Consider the following 21204-nt stretch of genomic DNA (forward strand, 5'->3'; position numbering starts at 1 on the left):
TTATTTTCTTGTGGAATCATAACCCTTTTTTAGACAATACAGTGAAATTCCTTCTACTCCCTTCTGTCTGGACAAAGCATGTCTTCTTTTGCTGTTGTTTTTTGTGTCAATCCTGAATAATCAAAAAATCTGTATGATCTTTATTTTTTTCCCTTACATGAAGTTTATTGTTTGGAAACTGGAACTTTGAAAGGCATTCTTTACTGAAATGTATTGAGATATCTGCTTGTTCAGGAGAATATTCATCATACTTAAAACTTCTGAGGAATTTGCTTAAATAACTTAATTTTTATATCAAGAGCATAAACACCACAGCTCTGTAAAGCTCCAGTGTTGCGTCAGCCAGTTCATAGGATCATAGGGTCACCTCATCACGCTGCAATAGCATTTGTAAAGTCATATGGTTTCTCTGTTGTCGGTCTGCACTGACTTTTATTTTCTTTCACAAAGGGAACTGCCCAGGTGATAGCATTGATTAAGCCACACATCCACGCATGTTCAAAATAAGCTGCACTGAAGTCTCCCCTCCTGCACGTGTCAAGATCAGCACATAGCTCAGGTGGAGTTCACCGATGACTTTAAGCTAACTGTAGGCTGTCACTGAAAGGGCCACCTCACTGCAGTCCTTATCTGACTGTGCCTGCCACCGTCCCCTTATTGGCATTAACGGGGTGAACCAGATCAGGGAGCTGATCCAGCTGAAAGAAAAATCCTTGTAGTAGCTAGTCTAATAATCTAAATTCTAAATTAAATCATTTGCTAGCAGTCACTACTCAGTAGAGAACCACTAACCTACCGGGTGACATGGAGCAGCTTTCTGTGTCCGTGTGCAGTTGCGTGCTCTTTCTCTGTTTACCTTGGGTATTTAGGTTATGAGTTCCTCAGGGCAAGAACTGTTTCCCAGTGTGTTTGCATGGTGGGGTTTAAACATGCACCTGTAAATGTAAAAACCTGGCAAATCAGATATACTAATGATAAGTCAGGATAATCTTTAATATTAGCTGATGGGGTATCTTACAGACAAAATCTTACCATGACATTAAGGGGTTTGTGTTTGGAGTCTCCTACAAAGCGAATGGGATTCACAGTTAAGGTCCTAGTTCCTGAGCTTTTCCAAAGTTGAGCATTGCAACACAGGTTAAAAACTATAGGCTTGATTGTCCTTTCACTTACACTGTTTATACCAAATCATAAGTATGTGTTAATATGGGTGCTGTTCCATCAGTGGGACTGAAAGAAATATGAAGTTGAAACTTGTACAGCAGCCAGAAAAAAAACCCCATACAGATAAGGTGAGTTAATAATGAAGAGAGAAATGGCTTTTAACACAGCTATGGCTCTACATCTTGCGGTACATTTAAGCTTGTGTTAATGTTGTGCATATTTATTCATATATAATACGAAAAACATTTAAGAGAAGGTATTCAGTGGCTGGCATTTCATGGAAGGATAAGGACTTAAAACTTTTTTCCCCTCCCCTTTTAGCTATACCAGTAGAAACTGCCAAACAAAATGCAAACGTTGCTTTGGTTCTGACTTCGTGTGGAGGCCATATTGGTTTTCTGGAAGGAATATGGCCAAGGAAGTGCACTTACATGGACAGAGTCTTCAAGCAGTTTGTGCAAGCTATGTTTGAGCATGGAAATAAAATCTATAGCATGTAGCTTTGGACCACTGTTATAGGACAGTGGCACATTCTGACAAGGGCAGTTAAGCTTCATGCACAAATTTTAACTCCTATAAGCCAGCAAATGGATGAAGTCCATTACTACATGCAAAAATATTTTTGCCTAAGATTTTGTAGCAAGACACTAAATATTATGTTGTCACTTTTATATTTATTTTTAATATGCCTTACTAAGAATGACCTTAAATGAAACAACATTCTGCATACATCAAATTGCACTTAACCAAAACCATCAAGTAGGCAGATTATAATTCCTCAGGATTTTAATTTAAACCAGTACACATTTAAGAAACTTAATCTAGATGGCTTTTAATATTAGAATGGCAACACTCAAAATAGCATATATTATGCTGTCACACACAATACAAGTTGGCCCATTCCTTAGGGCACTGATGGTGAAAAAGAAAACAAAAGGAGGAGGGAACACAAACACTGTTTCTTCAAGTAAGTCCAAATTTCAGCATGTTATTCTATAGCATTAGATTGATACCTGCTTTTGCTGTTCTACCCTGAGAGTATTCAGATTTAGGGCTAGTTATTGTTTTTTAAACTATGTCAATGCCATAATTGTCTTACATTATTATTTTTTAAAGAGCTAATTTATAGTGTTTACATGTAACCAAAATATTCCTTTAAAACAGTACTGTAATAATTTATGTAATTAAAAGACATCTTGCATTTCAAAGTTCATGTAAAGCTGAGTGTTGTCACATATGTAATACATATTTCATATAACTGGTAAATTCCATGATTTTGTCTGTTATGTTTATACTACCCTGCAAGACCATTTCAGTTCTAAAGAATAAATATTAGAACATCAGCAATTATGATATAATCTGCTTTAAATTAAAAAAAAATCCAAACCCTTTGTCTCTGCTATTGTTTCAGATAATTTCTAAAAAGAATATAACAAACTGTTTAAAGAAAGCTGGGATCTGGGATGGGGGTCAAAGTCCCATCCCTCTGATTTATTTGATCATTTGTCAGCACTTCAGTAATAAGTGGTCAAATCATTAAAGCCTTTGCAAAGTGATTTCTGCCGTAGTGGCTTAGAGTTTGTGAGGCTGACTGAGGCGTCACTGTTCTCCTCAGCCCTGAAACAGAGCGAGAGCCAATGTAGACCTTTGAGGAAAAAAAGGCAGTTGGACAGAATGTATTCTGAAACTGCTGGGAAGTCTTAATTTAGGGCATAGTGAAATTAAAAAAAGAAGGCTTTTAAGCAGCTTCTGGGGAGCTCCCACCTCGTGCTGATCACAGATTTGAGCCCAGCCACACAAGATAAGCCAGTAAAGATGCCTTTGTATTTTTATTTTTATCTTTATCTTTTGAGTGGGGTCAGTACAAGAAGAAAACACGGATAAAAAAGCAAGTCAGGTCTTTTGTCTCAAGCAGTACGTGAACAGTCCTCTTGCAAGGCATGTTTCCTAGTAACAGCAAAGGAAGAACAAAAATACTTTCTGTCTTTAGAAAAAGAAATTGGGACATGCTATACGAAAGCTAGTTTTGAAAGGTGGAAGGTTAAATTAGAAAATTAAAAAGTGCTTTCAAGTTCTGACTTTTCAGACAAGGATTGGCCTGTGCCCAAATAACAAAGTCCAACTTATTTTTTTCTCTAGTAAGGAATATGAGAGAAGTGTCTTGTAAAAGCAAAATGACATTTTGTGCATGTTACTACAATACATGAAATCAGTGTATTAGTAGGGTGCCTTATTTATTCTTACATTCATTTTCAGGTTTTATGTTTATATAAAAACAATGAGCAATAAGCAGTGTTATATTTGTAAAATTGTTTGGGTACAGTACTGTTCAAAACTCAGCATCAAGTATTAATAAAAATAAAACCACTTACATTAAAAGCACACCTTACTATTTCAATAAAAGTAACATGATTAATGGCAGAGTTTCTGTCTCTTTGCACTGTCTTATTTCATTTAGGTCCAATCCCATATACAAATCTCCACAAGACATTTCTCTTTAAAGCTACATCTAGCAAATCTGTAAAGTTTTCCTTTTTTCCCAAATGTAGAATGTTTTTCCTTACACCTCATTAGGGAGAATGCATCGTACAAAGCACAGCATGCAAAGTGGCAACAATCAAATTTTACTGTGGATATCTTCAAGTTTTGCCAGTCAGATTTTCTGAAACATAGAATACAGACACTCACCTCAGTTCTTGCAGGGGACACAAGCTAGCAACAAGTGCCGTAAACATTTTTGCTATGTCTTAATTGTACACAGAATTTCACCAGTGAGCTGAAATCCAGAATGTGCCATCTAGTCAAAACAGCATGAACTCATAGGGTCTTTATTTGGTTTTTCATGCGATCTGAGTATCCAGACAGCAACAGGGATATGAAATGTTGGAGGTGGGAGAAAATTGTTAGTTATCAATGTACCCATTACTGGAAAGATGGAGTATAATGAAAGTGAAACTCCAAGTCACAAAGGTTGCAGACACCTCTTAAAGAAAACTTTCTTCCTAGTTCAGAATCATTTAGTAGTTAAAGCTGGAAGGGACCTCTAGAGATTGTTTAGTCCAGTCCCCTTGCGCAAAACAGTCCATGTTACATACATGCTTCAGAACATCCGTCTCTTCTCAATTTGCTCTTGGAAGTCGATGCAAAGTATTGTTCTTTTTATCTGTGATCAGTCACATTTTTATCCATTTTTATCAGTCGCCCAAGAGCCATCCATGACCTTAACTGTATTAGTACCAGATCATAAAGACCAAGATTTTAAAGTGTAATTTATTATGTCCACTCTTGGAAAATAGACTTAGAAAACCTGAAAAATTCAAATAGAAAAACATGGCTCTATGAATGCAGAGAAACTAACCCATGGTCTATATCTCATACTGCGTAGAAGAAGGATTAATGCTGTTTTTAGAAACCAAGACATATAACAGCACAGTTTACAAAACAGCAGAATGGGTTAGGGGGAACAGTCTACAACTCTAGAGGAGCTGGTGTCAAGAAAATGTCAATTAAGCGATGGTGACTCCAGGCAGGTCAAAGTGGTAGGTCCTGTCAATGCGGCACTGAGTATCGTGCTTCAGACATCAACATGCTGACTGTTACAGAGTGCAATCGCTCCGAGGCCTAGAGTGACCATTACACAGATTGGAAAATGACTTGATTTTCAAGAATTACTCCCTAGATGTGGTTTAGGAAGCTGCTCCTTACCTCCTCCCTGCTGCAAGTTGCCATTTCTAACTGAGATCTAGTAGTCAACTGTTTCAGCCTTTCAGGTCAACAGAATGGAGCAGCTTGCTTATCTCAGCCATTCCCACATGCTTTTTGGGAACATTTCAGACAATGACCACCTTCCCTTTTTCTGTAATTGTCTGGATCCCTATGCATCACTCACATACATATGTCCGCTGTCTGGCCTGGTCCCAAGTCTCTGCAAACCAACTGCCAGCCTTCCCTCCAGATGTAGCTATCTACAGTCTTTTCTATCCCTGCTCCCCCCCCCCCAGAAAAAAGTATCTCACGTTCAGCACATACACAAAATGGACAAGTCCCAGCCCAGTTTTTTTCCTGCCTCCCTGCAAAAAGAAAAAGACAAAAACAAAGCAAGAAAACTGACTCCAATCCCCCTCCACACACCCATTTTCAACACAGGCCCTCTGCTTTCTTAGCTAGACCCCTGTAAAGCTCTTCAGCTCTGGGCAGTCAGGGCACCCTCCAGTCCCCACTGTCCCACGTGCCACCTACACAGGAATTTCATAGGGGAACTGTCTCTTTCACCTACAACTCCTATAGCAACCTGGCTTGTGCCAATGACTCAGACTTGCCAGGAAGAGGACTTCTAGCTCTGCACATTGTACTCATGAGCAAGCACACTGTGCTCTTCCCAGGTTGCTTCAGCTCTATTGTGCCATCGCCCTGAAAAACAAACAAACAAACAACCCACAAACCAGAAACGTTAATTCCTGGAGTCACTGAGTGGCCATCTCGCACAGGCACCCTTCAGCCTGAGTCATGTACTGTGGTTCTTGTCCCAGGATGCTAGCTGGTCAAAAAGAGCCTTAGAATGCTCCAAGCAATGAAGAAGAAAGAGGATGGTATCAAAAAGCCCAAGAGAATCTCCCTGGGGGCTTGCCACACACCACCAGCATACATGCCGGATCCTACTATAGGCTAGTGGTGCTTTTTACCAGCCAACAAAATAACTCCTGCAAGCAGATCGGCTGTAGAATACCCCAGCCATGGGGTTTTTCTTAATTTTCATTCCAACATCAGAAAATGAAAAATCTGGCAACTGTACCAGCTGCCGTAGCAGCCAGGAGTTCTTCACTGGCAAACATCTCTTCCTCTAAGGGATCCAATTTTCCTGTCTCTTTCTTTCTACTAGACACAAAAATCAGCCTCTCCCTTCCTCCTGAACGAGGGTAGAGGGGCTTTTTGAATTTGCTGAATGGATGAAAATAAGGGCCCTATGCTGCTGCTTAGCTGCTCCTCCAGTTCCTTAAGGGATCTACATATGTAGTGATCAGAAAAAAAAACCATTAGATTAAATCATCTTCACACGTGGCCTTTGCTAACCTGTCTGAGGCATTCTTCTGCTGCACCAGGAGCGCTTATGGGGTTAATTACAGCTGAGAAGTTTAAGCAGCTGCTGCCCCTCGGTTGGCTGTCTCTGGGGCCTTGCTCAGATGGGAAGTCTGATAAGCAGCAGGGCAGGTTGGGAGCGTGTTAGCAAGTCAAATGGGGCTGCTAGAGCTCTGCGCTAGGGCTGCTGCGACTGAGCCTGGGATTAAGGGCTCAGTCCTCTAACTGTGTAGCCCTGCCCTAAGGCTGCAGTTTCGCAAGCCGCTATCAGCTTTAACGGCTCCCTCGTGCCCCAAGGGGAAGGCTTCTCTTCCTCCTTCCCTACCTTTCTTACCCTCCCTGATTCCAGTCAGATGGTCCTCACCCTTTCTTGCCCTAACAAAATATGATCCGGTTTTGCCAGTGGGTTAATGTTTTGCTATCTCAGGAAGTTATATTTTCTTGTGTACGGGGGGGCTCTCAGGTGCTAGATGGAGGGTGGCATGAGGTAAGGAGTTGGAGCATGCTGCTGAGAGTGAGGAAAGAAAGTGGAGAGAACAGTGGGAGAGGCTTCCCCTTTTTGGTGACAGTCAGCTGTTCCACAGGACGGTTGCATCTCCCGAAGCTGTAGCCCGACAGGGCACTCTCCGCAATTAGTGGGATAATCCATGTATCAGCTGAATTATTACTCCTGTGAAAACAAGGCCTACCTAGAAGCAAGTCATTTTTCACTTAGCTGCAGATGAGGCACTCCAGCAGTATTACAGCAGTGGTAAACAAGGCTAAATAAACATCAAATCTTTTGAGGGTTAAATCTGTCCTATCCACTTACTCCACCTATGTGAAAGCAGTTCCTCCTCCCTCCTCAGGTCCTCTAGTTCTAGGTCCGCCAAATCTGTGCCTGAGCACTCCTGTTCATACCACAGCTTCTGAGGAGAGTAAATTCCTGTAGTTTGTGTCTGTTCTTTCAGCATTGACATTTGCTAGGAAGTTCAAATTGGCATCAGTGCTTCAAAATGCTGCCACCTTCTGTGGAAAACTAGAAATTTACCCATATTCTTCTATTGTATGAATTGAGTTTTTTCTAACTTTTGGAATTTAATGATTTTTAAGAATGTCTGCTTCTTTACTACTCCCCTACTGTACAGCAAATTACTATTCCACGGAAGGATGTGAGAAAATCTAGCTCTTCTTGCTTCGTGCTACTAAGAGGGATGGGAAAACATCATGTTAAATATACAAAGTTAGTGATAACATAAAGCAGTGCTTTTATCATCCTCCAGGAAATTTACAGGCAACCCAGTGATTAAAATATCCTTCATCTGGGAAGTATTCTGTAGGTTACTGTAGGAAAAGAGAAGACCACATGTTGTGCATTCATTGTAAAGTCACAGCAGATTATCATGCATTAAAGAGGAGCTGTTATAAGGAGTTATAAATAACATCTCCTATCGCTTTTGAAAAACTGCAGCTGCTGAAAATTTCCATTTGTCTACGACAAACTGTGCTTCAATAAAGTGTGTTCAGAAAGAGGACTTGCCAAGGAAGGCAGTTCCTTGTTTCAGTTAATAAAGAGGCAAAAAACTTTACAGGCAGAACAAATTATCTCCAGGTAATTTGATCTATATGTAAAATCTTTTATGCTATTCAGCAACTTGACTGCAATTTCCAACAATTAATCCCATAAATGTAATAGATATAGAAATCAATAAAAAGTTTGGAAGATTTTTAAAAAGACCTAAAAATATTATTATAAAAATCAAAATAACCACTTTTTAAATACTTCAAACATTAACAAAAGAATATTTGCGGAATGTCTACACTGTGTAGCTTCCGAGTACTAAAATATTTGTGTGGTCTCTGTCTGTTAATCAGCAAACTGTATAGGAAATAAAAAATCTCTGAGAGAAACCCTGTCAAGTGTTCAAAAATGCATTAAAAAACTTTTCTTCTAATTTCTTTTGCAGTTATTTATTCGTTGGCTGATGCCAAGGTCCATCACACTGTTCTCCAGTCATTCTGATACAGTGATGTATGCAAATCACTATGTAAATTTGATCAAATAAACTGAGACTGTGTCTATTGGCAAGTAGAACACATCAATAGGCCTGGATACGGACAGCAAAGCTGCTTTATGTTGAGATCCCGATACACATACTATATGCATTTTAGGTACGACATAGTTCAGGTTAGCCCTAGGTTAGTGGGTTGGATGGGGGTATCTATATCAGTATTCTAGTTAGGATCAGCAGTGCACTTTTGAAGGAAACCAGATCGCTCACACTTGTCGCGTAGGGTCTTGGAGTGCGCGTAATAGATTCCTTTTGAAGGAAACCAAACCAACAGATACATGCCCGGAACATATCCAATGTGTTCCAACCCTAGTGGTCACTGCATCCACAGGCCTTGACTAAAACTGGTCTGGACTGGCACATTAGTGGTATGGACGTCAGATCCTCAGCTGCCCTTCTTTTGCTTTTGAACTTCTCTTACTTGCCAACATAGAGATAGGCTTGGAACTGGAAACATCCTGAGGCAATACAGCCACAACATAAGGTTAGATGAAGTACAAATCCATTATCCAGTGTAGCAAGGACTGAAATATCCCGGACGACAGAAGAAAAAATCACAAACACACGGTTGTGCAATAAGAATGAGCTGTGAAACAGAACAGAACACAACTTTTAAGATAGCTCGCCCGCATCTGCGGGGTTATTAGCGAACCTAGGAAAGCCGACATCACTGGACTCAAGCAGTTTGCTGAGCAAACTCATTGCTCTGCAGAGTAGACTCTGCACAGGACTAGGGCGCATCTCACTCTTCAGTCTCCGAGGCACAGACAAGTGTCTGTCCTGCTTTTACGCTCAAGTGACTATCCACTAGCACAATGCTGCACCTGCGTTAGGGAGACTGCTGTCTGTGCACCTAAAGCAAAACTGATCAGCAGGGAACCCCCAGTAAGGCCAACATCTATCTCTGCATGTTTAGAGAAGCTTCCGAAGGCGTTAAGAGTGGAGATCCGTTCTGGCACAGCACCAAACCCATCTTTAAAGGGATTTCCAAACGCGTTTGTGGGAAGCGGCCCACACACACTCAGGAAATGCTGCTGCGAGCACTGACTGCTGTACCGCCACCGTTAAGAGGAAGCGTATGACGTTACATGTTTCACTTTGCATTCAGCTATGACTGCCAGTCACGAGGTGGCACTGACACTGCGGGCCACCGTCAAAAGTCACACCGGCCCCGCTGGCCTGTCAGCACGCGGTGCTGCTTCCCTCCTCATGTCTGGCAGGTGAGGAGCCCAGGGGTGGAGGTCGAGGCTTAACAGCCAACGGGCCCAACCCGGCCCGAGCTGGCCGGGCCGCCGAGGTAACGGCGCCGGGCCGCGGCAGCCCCGGGCACTCGCTGAGGCGGTGGGCGCTGACCTCCCGCCCCACCGACGGACGGCCCCGATGGCCGCGACCGGCCCGATGGCCGCGACCCGCCCCGCGCAGCCACGGCACTGCCCTCACGCCGCGGCGGCTGCGGCGGCCTCTGCGCATGCGGAAACGGCGTCGGGCACCGCCCCGCCCCCCCCGCGGCCTGGGGGACAGAGGGAGGCTCCCGCGGCGACGGGCGGGGCGGGGCGGGGCCGCGCCGGTGCCCGGATGTGGGCAGGTCCGCGCGCGCCGCCGCTTCGCAGGGGGACAGGGAGGGGGCGCGAGCCGCGCTGACCTCGACGCCGCAGCCTGCGCGCGCCCCCGCTCACCCACCCGCGCCCCGGCCCCGCGCGTCCGCCCCGCCCCGCCCCTCTCCGCCCCTCTCCTCCCCCCCGCCCCCCCCCCCGCAGCTGGCGAGCCGGGCGCGGAGGGCGGCTCGCGCTGCTGGCACGTCGCTGACACTCGCGCGAGGTAAGCGGCCGCCTCGCGCCGGAGCGGGGCCCGGGGTGCCTGCGTGCGTGTGGGAGGCAGCTCGCCCCCCGGCCGCCCCCCCCCCGGCTCCGCCGGCTCCCGTCAACCCTTCCCCTCCGGCGCCGTGACCGGCAGCCCGTCCTCGCGCGTAGCGGAGCCGTCTGCCCCCGCCTCGGGGCCGACAGGCCGGCGGCTCCTCCCGGGGCCTGCCTCGCCGGCCGCGGCCCGGCCAGGGCCTGCCTGCGGCCGCCGCTGTCTCCGCGATCGCGGTGGGAGCGATCGGCCAGTACCCGCTCGCCCACTGCTCGCGAGTGAGAGCGGGCGGGGGGCGCCCTGCGGTGGGCGCCGCTTCGCCGCCGCCCCCGCCTTGCCCCTCAGCGGCGCTTGCCTTGGCCTGAGGAACTCTTGGCCGGGTTTGGGGGCGCCCTGCCAGGCCCCGCTCCAGAAGGGCTGTCACGGCGGGGCGCTGAGGCGGATGACACCGGGCCCCGCTCGGCGGCCTTCCCCTTTCCTTCCTCTCGAGACCCGTCGTGGGGTCTCAGCCGCGAGTTACGGCGCGGGGGCTGCGCCGTTCGGGTGCGGCTGTCGGTGGGGGATGCTCCTGCGGGACCCCGGCGCCCTGCCGAGCAGGTGGGCTTCCAGTCCGGGCCGGGACACAGGGCTCGCCCCCGCTGTGAGGATTTGAGGGTGTGGGAGTTGTGTTGTTCTGTTTTTCCTCTACTTCCTGCACCAAAACCTGTGATTGCAGTGTAGTTTGCTCTTGTACTTCTCTGTCTTCCCTTCTTTCCATAATCTGGTTTTTGCTAGAGGGGACCTCCTCCAGGCAGAATCTGCCAGTTCTTGAATGCCTGGAAAAGTCCTTGCTTTGCTGTGCAAAGTATTAGTAGGAAACAGATTACTATTAAAGAGCTAGCTAGCTAGCTAGCTCTCTTCGTGGGAGGAGAGTGTGTTTGTCAGTGTCCTGAGGAACAGTAGTGGTGACGGAAGGGTTGTATTTTCTGTTTTTTACTTGAAAGTCTTTCCTGAGTACGGCATGTCACATGGCTGAGAGTGACAGTGATGTTTGTATATGTCTGGGGAAAAAAAAAAGAAGGTCTAGGTGTACACAGTATGTGCCATGGTGTTCTCAAATTTTGATGGTCAGTGTTGTCCTCTAAACTAAGAGAAGACCAAAGACTTACTCAGCAACTAGAGCTGTTATTTTCAGGGTGAGTGGCTTTTCTGTGGCCCTGATGGATAGTCTTTGACTAGTGGAAACTCACAGGCTTGCCAAGTGTCATGGACTCATGAGTATTGGAGCTAAGGCATACAAATTCTGTTACCTGCTCCTTAGGGAGAGATGTGGAAATAGCACCATGAAAAGTGCTGTTAGAGATTTCTTCCCTGGGTAGAATTAAAAAATGTATCTCAAATACGAGTCACTGATCATGCAGCTTCTTTAAAGGAGAAAGTCAGAGAGCGGCAGTGGTGTCTGGAATTTGGGTGCTATCAGTCTTGCATGGTTAGAAGTGTCTTTATGAAAAGAGTGGATAAATGGAGGTTAATGATGATTTAAAATCTGAAAGAAAAGAAAAAGCACAGATCTTTTTCCTTTTGGATAATGAACAATTATTGAAAGGAGCTTAAAGTTTCAGATTGTTAGAGAAAGACATGCATTTGTCAGTACTGGATGGCTTACTTTAGTTGTAATGAAATTAAAGTATCTGGTCTGTGTTGTACAACTGGAAACTTACAGTTCCTGTTTGACCTTAAAATCTGTCAAATTTAACATTAGATTAGTTAAGGTTTGAAAAAGTAATATAAATTTGTTACAGACATATTTGTCATTCTGTAAGTAGCAAAACTTAATATGTAATTATTGACCCCAAAAGATGATAGGAAAGTTCTGAGCACTAGGTATTACAGTAAACTTAATTTAAAAAAATATTAGTGAACTTTGCTGAACAATTATTACTTACACCATAATAAAAAAAGTGTCTTTCAATAAGTGAACTTAAAAGTTTCAGAATCCACAAACAGATGTGAAAAGTGTGATTAACTGAAGCTGTGAATACTTTTTACTGTGGATCTCTACTATTTTTCAGACTATTGTACAGATTAATTTCTCTGTCATTGACATCAGTTGTCGTGAAGGCACCATCTTCAACCGCCTAAGGCAGATGTCTTAAATAATGCTACTTTGTAGGGTTTCTGTCTCGGTATTGTAGCTTCAGTCATTTTAGAAGGAACAGCTACAGGTGGTTGTTAATGTCTATGAAGTTCTGTAGTAGCAGCCATAAAACAGTAGTCTAATGGATTTATTCAGTATTGCTGTGAGGCGCAGGATTGACAGCTTTCATAGCCCACTTTTTTGTTGGCTATGAAAGACAGCAGAATACTGCTTTCTGGAAAAATGAGAAAGGCTGAGAAACTTCCTTTGAAATGGTACTATTTATTATCTGCCACCTTTTGAAAGGTAAAAGGGTAATGCTTAAGACAGCAAAATGCCAAAAATTGTTGGATATGGAAATAAAATTTGTAGGTTGTTGGTTTTTGGGGTTTTTTTTGTAAGAAACTTTGAAGTGAAGTATTGCTTGAAGGGATGGAAGAGGGTGGGAATGCCAAATTAAAAGTCTGAGAAGCAAGTTCATGAAGTGCTTACTGCATGAACATTTTATATTCTTCACAGGTGGAATGAAACATCCTGTTTGTAAGCATACACATGAGGAATGCTCTTGGCACACCTTGATAAGTTACTTAGGCCTAAACATCGATTGCTTCTTGTAAAAACCTGTAAGTAAAATAAATGTAATTTCATTTGAGATTGCTTTGATGTGTTGCTTTCTGGTCAGTTAGCATGATCTGCCTCTAAATAAAAGTGAGTATCAGTTACCTTATTTTGTAAAACGGGCAAATCTTTGGTTATATTAACTGACACTGCAACAACAGTTGACAGAAGACTGTAAAAGCTGAATCAATTACTGTGTTTTACAGAAATGGCAGCTCAGAAAAGGAAGTCTATGTTAGTAGAGCCTTCTGCTAAACGTCCAAAGGTGGACAAGAACAGCAAACAGTCAGTGAAGAAGGAAAAAGACGTGTCAGATACAAAACATGTCTCAAATAAATCAAAGCCTGGTCAGTGTGCAGTGCAGGAGAAAACTGTCCTCAAAACCTCTGCCATGTCAAACAGGTCAGTGACAAAAAAGTAAGTAATTGTTGTTCTAGTTTATCTTTATAGATTAAATTAGTGCAAAAACAATCGAAGCAGAATGAATTTGAGTTAAAGATGCAGCTAAATAGTTATATTGTACTAGTGGGAAGATCGGCCTTAAGTGTATTTGTATGTATATGTATCTGTATGATATTAAGTATGGTATCTGCTACATGGTCTTTCTCTGGCACCATGTTAGTGTCTTGAAATCCAGAAAGACTTTCTCCAAAAAAGTTTCAGAAGTGAAAATAAATCTAGTATGATATAAGCTAATACTTAATTTGAAAGCCACAAGTGTCAACAATTAAAAACTACTAGAGATGTTAAAAAGCATTCATCTGGGGTTCATAGTTCAGTTTTGCCATGCATAAAAATTAAGTACTACACTTAAGAGTAACCTGGTGGAAGTGAAGTCTTTTTAGAGTGATTCTAGAGAAAATTCTTCTAAAAGTGTTGAGGGTGTAAGATCTAGTGTTTTAAAAAAGAGGCAGAGCTTAGGAATGAGAAAAGTGTTGACAAATTCTACTTCCTGCATGCTTAAAAAATAATTATTTGGATCTTTCAGTGACAACACCAATGAACCTGAAGTAGGAATGCGCATGACTACAAGATCATCAGGATTCAACTTGAATAATAAAACAATACCTGACAAAAAAGTCCAACAACAGCCTAAGTCTACAAAAAATAAGGAGGTATGCCAGAAAAAATCTGTGCAAGAAATTCCTAAGTCAAAATGCGTAATTGCGCCAAATGAGCCAGTAATGAGGAGATCACAGAGACTGCAGCAGTTAACACATGTACATGTACCAGCAAGATCCCTGCGCAACAGAGAAATTAAAGAAGAAAAAGCTTTGGAAGTTAAGCAAAGTAGCCAGGCAAAAAGACACACTCAGAGTGCTGCAGCAAAAGTACTTAAATCTGCTGGAGAGAAGACAGAACAGAAAACGACAAAAATAAAGCCAAACAATACAAGTGAGGATAAAGAAATACGTGTGGAAGTGACCAGCTCTCTGAAGGAGAAAAAATGTAAAGCAGACAATAAAAATGATAATTCCAGCAGCTTTCAACACAGCCTTCAGGGGTCATCATTATGTCCTGATGAGGCTCTCCAGGAAGTTAAGAAAGACCAAGCAGGCCCTGCATCTCCTATTCCCAGCAACACAAAGAAAGTCGAAACAGATTCTCTTAAGCCAAATTCTAAGACAGTAACTAAGGAAAAACAAGTGCATCAGAACATAAAAAACAGTACAAAACCAAAAAAGATTTCACAGCCACCTGCAAGTGAAACTAATGTGGCTGATCAACCAGAGAATGATGCGAAATCCAAAAGAGTAAGCATCCTCGAACTTTGTGAAGAAATCGCAGGTGAGATTGAGTCAGATACTGTAGAGGTGAAAAAAGATTCCCCTAATACAGAGTATAGCAAAACAGAAGAAAAGCATGCCAACGTACAGTTTCAACAAAGTGAAATGCTTACTCAGAAAGAACCTAGTCAAAGTACTCAGTGCAAACGTTTTTTCCCTAGCAAAAAAGGAATGCCTGTCAAATGCACTCTGAATGGTAGAAATAACTCCTCAAATAAAAACTCTAAGTGGACCAAAATTAAATTACTGAAAGCTAGTAACATGAAGCAAAGTAACTTAAATTCTGCAAATGCCCCCAAGCTTTCTTTGTTGAAAGATTACCCTGAAGTTTCAGAAGCAAGTCAAACAGCTACAGAAGCAGAGCTTTCTAAGGCGCAAGGCAAGCTGTCAATAACAAGACTGTCTGAGAATGAGAGTGCAGCTTGTGTGCAGGAGAAACCAGATCCTTCACCTGAAAGAGCTGGAGCTAAAGAAGTGATATTAGAAATAAAACAGCCCACAAAGAGGGGTGCAGAAAATGGTTTGTTGCGTAATTTGACAAAACATTTATGTGAGCCAAGATCAGATGAGGTAAGTAATTTTAATCATGGTGTATAGTGGGAGGGTGTTCTAAATCTGGTCTGTTTTCTGAGAAAGCCATGCTCAGAAAGTTTAACAATGACTTCATTTTACAGTAACTTAAAATGTATTAAAGATCCTTTACTGGTGTGTTGTCACAGATAGGATGATAGGAAGCTGAAAAATGAATCTGTTCCACCCTCCTAGGTTCTGTAGTTAAGGAAATGTTGATCAACAAAATTTCTTGCTGGAGCTGGAGGTTGTACAGATTCATAGGGGCACTTTTTGATGACTTAAGCTTGTATAGCTGATCTGTTCTGAAAAGGTGTATTAAAAGAAATGAGAGGGAAGAATACATTCTCTACCTGAATGAGCTCCTATTAAAATTTAAGATTTTAAGGGCACAAGTGTTCTGTGGGAAGTATTTTACAAGCTTACATACAAAACAAGAAAGATTTTTTGCAAAATTAATACCACAAACTTAAGTATGGACTAGCTAATCAGTTGCATTTTGTTTCCTTTAAGTAATGTAGGAATCGGAAAACTTGTGCTGTATTCACGATGATAATACTTAGTTAAGTCAGTGATTTTGTTAATAGGTTAGAGGCATTAAATAGTTCAGGTTTTTTATCTAATGTTTTCTGTTTTGTTTAGAACTTCCGATTACAGCTGGAATCAAGTCCAGAACATTCTCCAGTAAAGTATGTCACAGCTCCTAAACCACCAAAACAACTAAAAAAAGAACCTGGAGAAAATGAACCTCAAGGTAACTGTTTACTACTAATTTTTCCTCTTCTTCTGACCAGTTACATGGGAAGCCTAAGTCTTCCTTTCAGAGGAGTGTTTCACAGAATAAGGTACAGTTGGTGCAGAACTAAACTTCTGACGTTGGAACCGTTTACCAGGGGTTCTGTATTTCTTTGCGTGTCACACCCATGGTCACTTTAGTAACAATGGATATCCCTTTATTTCTGGGCTATGTAGTGGGAGAAAGAGGTGTCAGTTTATCTACCTACTCTGCTTTTGGTGCATCTTTGTGCCTTATGCATTAATAATTTCATGCTTAAATATGCTCCATTTGAGTTAAAGTGACAGGTTTTTTAAAAATGCAACCAACCAACCAGAAAAAAACCTAATCGAATAATTTTCTTTTCCATGTAGTAAAACTTCCAAATTTCATTTGGGTTCTTCTCTTAGATTGGTTTCTGTTAAGGATTCTCTGTTGGTTACCACTTCCTTCGAATAAGTTTCTGCATTTCTTTCTCCTAAATAGTTCTGCTTGGTCTTGACCAAATTATTAATTACATAACCACTCTCCTGTTTTTATTTCATAGTCTTAATTTATCAGCTTGTGAATGCAGTTTGTCAAACCTTATGATGAGTGTGATGCAAATATTTTGACTGAAGTACATTTGTCTAAGAAATATTGTTGATGGATCACTAACATATCTCTTCATTAACTTCCCTCTTCATATTTCATCCTTTTGCTTTTGGGTTTTGGTTTGTTGCGGTTTTTGGTTTGACTTTTGTTCTGCCTTTTTAAATCTGAAGCTGCTTTTGAGTGACCTGTTTAACTCTTCAGCTTTACTAAATATTTCTTTTTCCCTGCCATTGTATGGTACTTTTGAAGGGCAAAATACTCTTAAGTGTATTGTTAGAGAATGTAAAAACCACTTATTTCTTTTGATATGCTTGGTTGTTTTTTTTTCCTAAATTGTTATAGAATGCACCTCGGATGGGGGCATACTGTACATTTATGATTCTAATACTATACATAGAGCTATTTATATGGGTGTCAGTATAAACAGATTTAAACTCCAGTGTAGTGTCACTTGTTCATCTGCTGGCAAACTGCTATGCAGAACTGCTATGAAAATATTGAAGAAAATTGCATATTTTTTGAAGTATGTATGGAGAAACATCTGAATACTGTCTTAGGGTTGGATCCTTTTTTTTTATTGGCCATGAACTTATTGCAGAATTGTCTTGAATATATTTTTGCAAATTGCTATTTGTGTTGTAGCTCAAATTTCCTTTGCAACCTAAAACTTTATAATGAAGTTAAAATCTTTGATTAATTGTAGGTTTGGCTCCCAAGCAGTTGACACAAACTTCATTTACCAATCAGACTTCTGAAACTGAGAACAGGTATAGTATTTCATACGTTATGGAATTACAGTAACCTTCCATAGAGGTATGAGAGGTTTTATTATGCGACTGTTCTATTGTGTCCCACACTCGACTTTCAGTTTCAAATAAGTGACTTGCCCTTTATAAAAATAGACTTTCATTTTACCCAGTTATTAAGGGATGTTTTTATTTTGTTAAGAAAATTATTAAGCAATATATTTGTAACTGCACATTTATTTTAAAAAGTAGCATTTAACAGAGTTGGGAAAGCATATTTAATGGTCTCTGGCTCAAATCAGATGATAACCAGAGGGTATAGGAAGGGTTTGCCACATGATTTTCACTTACTGAATTATTTCACTTATTTCTGGAAGAGTTTTCTAATCCTTAAGTTATGGGAGTGTTGTGTATATAAAATCCTTAATTTGGGATTGTTTTGTAATTGCTGTTAAGATGAAGGTGTTAACAAGCCATATAAAAAAATTATTCTGTTCTTACTGCTGACTAAATTTTTCTTACTACTAACAGTTCAAGTTTATGTTTTATCCTTGATCGTGTTGACTGTTGTAGTTTTTGAACACTTCTGATATAGTCTCTGGTTTTAGCCAATTACAAGCTAAAGACAGTAATTTCTGTGTACTTGGTACTTTGAGCAGAACGTTGTTGGCACAGTGGTTAGTATATTGATACCATTCTTTACATCTGTAATAGAGACAAGAAGAAATGAGGCAGTTCGTTTTCAGTACATCTGTTTGAGGCCAGATTAACAATTCTAATTAACCAGCCCTTTTGTACATGTTGAAAAACTGCTGCTATGGAATTTCACAGAAGATGGGTGGTAAGGTAGATGTAAAACTAGTCAAATTAGTATTTTTAGATTTTTCAATGAATATGACAACTTTGATTTTTTTTTTTCCACAGTTTTATTCTTGACTGTCTTAACAGCTTTATGGTATCTAGTCAAGTTTATTAGCTTTATTAGCTGAACAAGCCCATATTGCTTTACTATTATTTGGATATATATTTTTCTTAACCTGCTTTCCATACAGTATCCAAGATTTAAGCCATCATTCTTTCTGTATTATTCCTGTCATAACAGAGTAATGTGCATATCTGTACCATAGCTCTTTAGGACTTCGTAAGAAAAGGTTGCAGTGGGTAAAAGCAAACCTTAAAGTAGCTACTTAATGCAAATTTTGGGGTACATGATAGGAATAAAAAAATTCGCCAGGCATTTTCAGAATGTTCAGATTTAGTACAAAAAATGCTGTTTTAAAAATGTCTGGCAAGAATTTTTATTTTTGAAAAATCTCACTGAGTTACCTGGTTACATGTACTACAGCAGCTGCTACAATTTTAAGTGTTCGACTCTACATATTTTCTGTTTCTAAGCAAACCAAGGCTTAAATACCTAGTTAAAGTGTAAGTATTTTTGTGTGTGTTTTGCTTTGGTGATCTCCACGAGTTTTATCTAAATCTGGAACTAATGTTGTTTTTCCTCTGAATATACTGTTCATAGAATAACTTTGCTGTTGATATATTATAGTACTTTTCAGTGTTCCTTTCAGTCATGACAAGGGGAAACTTAAACTGAGTGAGAGATATTCCAGTGATACCCATGCATTTATTCTTCAGGTCCTCTTCTCCCTCCTTTGACTGACAGACATTAGAAGAGAATAAATTTGAATTGAATTTGAGAGATTTACAACATCTGGTTTATGTTGCCCACTTACATTTGTGGGAATATTTAAATGGTCTGCCTCAGCAGACTAATGTATGATACCTAAAACTAGAAACCTTAACCTTATGTAGGAAATACATAGCATTAGGTACCATCAGTCATGCTCTGAAGGTGCTTCAGTTAAACGTTTGTGTGAGTGGTTGTGACTAACCTACGCCACTTGCTTATAATTTTTTTTTTTAAGAAGAAAAATAATCTTGTAATTAGGCTACTCACAAACTGTATTTTTTGGTTAATCCTTTTATTTCCTTATTTTTCCATTTGAATTAGAAATTAAAATATATAGGACTGTGTTTGGGGTAATTAACTTAGATTTGCATCTTGTTAAAGTTTAGTTATACTAATCACAATGGCTTTGAGTACATAGGATGACATGTATAATCAGTCCCTTTTTTTAATATTAAATATATTTCTATTTCAAGGGTTCCATTGTCAAATCCTTCATTAGCATCAAAATGCAGTAATTTCCTACCATCTGAGGAACATATTCAGAAGCTAAAAGAAGCAGGAAAGGATGGTGATAAGCAGATGATTATAGTAAGTAATACCCTTTTAGTAAGGCTTATAGCTTCTGAATAAATTACTTTGGAATTTGGAGTGCTGTGTTTTTATGAACTTGTCTAAAAATCATTACTTATACATACTACTATTACCATTGTAAATGATTTGTGAAAGCAGAACCTGTACTAGGTTATCATCCAATGTGGATGGAAAAATGGAGTCAGACAGACTTAATGTTTAAAGCTGATTCTTGTTAAAAGAAATTTCTGCATTTTTTTAATAGGATGGCTATTAGGTAAAAATGCAGTTGTTTTAGGGAGAATGAATTTGCCTTTATGTGCAAAGTCTGTTTCTTAAAATTTCAGAATTATAGGGGGAGGTGCATCTGGCAGTTTGTGTGCAAAATTAATGTCAACTGATTTATTCCTACAAACGTCAAGATTTTCCTGTGGATGCCCTCATTTTCACCATAATATTTAAGCAGCAATACTAATTTGGTTATGTGTTTGTACCCTTTTTGCTATTAGCTACCAAATGCAGGTGTGTCTTTTAAAACAAGAAAATGCAAAATGAGAAGGAGAGGTGTGACACAGTCTTTTCGCTCTGTCTTGTAGAATCACACAACTTGATAGTGAAACAGTTGCAAGTTTTTGGTTGTGTTTGGTTTTGTGGTGTTGATAATCCACACATCAGATAATCCTTGAGAAATGAAAGGCTGGAGTTGGGAAGCTAGAGGGAGAGGAATCCAGGCCATTAGGAAGGAGGACTCTGTAGTAACCATAAGAAATTACCCTTTCACATATGTAACTGGTGGTCTTGCTAAATTGCATTTTTTTTCAGGTAATACATGGATTATACACATGAAAATATTAACTAAAATAGAACCAGGCACATTCTAAATGCTCTTATATCCATACTGAAATATTTCAAAATCAGAGCTTCTGAAAACTCAATTGGTAAACATATCTGTGATTTGCCTAAAGTGATACAAATTAGGCACTTGAATGCCCAGTCACAGAATGATAAATAAACTGTGTCTAACTTTTAATAAATATTTCAGCTATTGCCTCTTTGAAACTCATGTTACCAACAGATCTAAAATTCATGATTGAGTATCTTAACTGTATTAAAAGGACTGTAAGGACATTCATTCCTTTTAATTTCAGTAAAGCTAACTTAATTTTTGCTCATACAGTAATGGAACTTGAGTGAAGAGTTGCTAGGATATTCAACAAGAAATACATAACTTTCTGCTGAGCTGAATGCACTGAAGGGAGGTTGTGTAGCTCTCCTCTACAGTATGTGTACAAGGAGGTTTTCTGCAACTCCCCGTGCTGGTAGTGTTCTTGTTTTCAGCCCAGATTAGGAGAGTACTATTTTTTCCTTAGGTATTCAGCAGTAAAAGTTTTAAGTTATATACCTAGCAAAAGTTTAGAATATAAAGAATGGGTTTCAGTGAAGAACACCAGGGAAAATGGGAGAGACCTTCTTTCTTGTTTTCTGTGTGTATTTCTGGAAAATGCAAGTGAGCACTGTATTTAAATTTTAGATGTGAAAGTAACAGTTCAATAATACTTAATATTTTCCGGCACTTCATACAAATCTAATTCA

At 40.4% G+C, this 21204-nt stretch overlaps 2 protein-coding genes across 7 annotated transcripts in view; both read left to right on the forward strand.

Moving 5' to 3' along the window:
* Window positions 1-2632, forward strand: part of ABHD3 (abhydrolase domain containing 3, phospholipase) — a 30798-nt gene extending 28166 nt beyond the window's left edge. Inside the window, exon 9 of the mRNA XM_037380421.1 lies at window positions 1486-2632. Coding sequence (XP_037236318.1) covers window positions 1486-1664 — 179 coding nt within the window. The 3' untranslated portion in view covers window positions 1665-2632. The remainder of the gene's footprint in view (window positions 1-1485) is intronic.
* Window positions 2633-9998: 7366 nt separating this feature from the next.
* The window catches only part of ESCO1 (establishment of sister chromatid cohesion N-acetyltransferase 1), a 35185-nt gene continuing 23979 nt past the window's right edge, over window positions 9999-21204 (forward strand). For 4 of the 6 annotated variants that reach the window (XM_037380187.1, XM_037380191.1, XM_037380190.1 and 1 more), the window contains exons 1-7: window positions 9999-10109; window positions 12778-12881; window positions 13083-13293; window positions 13865-15233; window positions 15876-15987; window positions 17306-17369; window positions 19515-19629. In XM_037380187.1, coding sequence (XP_037236084.1) covers window positions 13085-13293; window positions 13865-15233; window positions 15876-15987; window positions 17306-17369; window positions 19515-19629 — 1869 coding nt within the window. In that variant the 5' untranslated portion in view covers window positions 9999-10109; window positions 12778-12881; window positions 13083-13084. Of the gene's footprint in view, window positions 10110-10633; window positions 10740-12777; window positions 12882-13082; window positions 13294-13864; window positions 15234-15875; window positions 15988-17305; window positions 17370-19514; window positions 19630-21204 lie in introns of those variants that run through there. The other 2 variants (XM_037380189.1, XM_037380188.1) reach the window with 2 other exon arrangements.

This window comes from Falco rusticolus, chromosome 3 (genome assembly GCF_015220075.1).
Source record: "Falco rusticolus isolate bFalRus1 chromosome 3, bFalRus1.pri, whole genome shotgun sequence".
Lineage (NCBI taxonomy): Eukaryota > Metazoa > Chordata > Aves > Falconiformes > Falconidae > Falco > Falco rusticolus.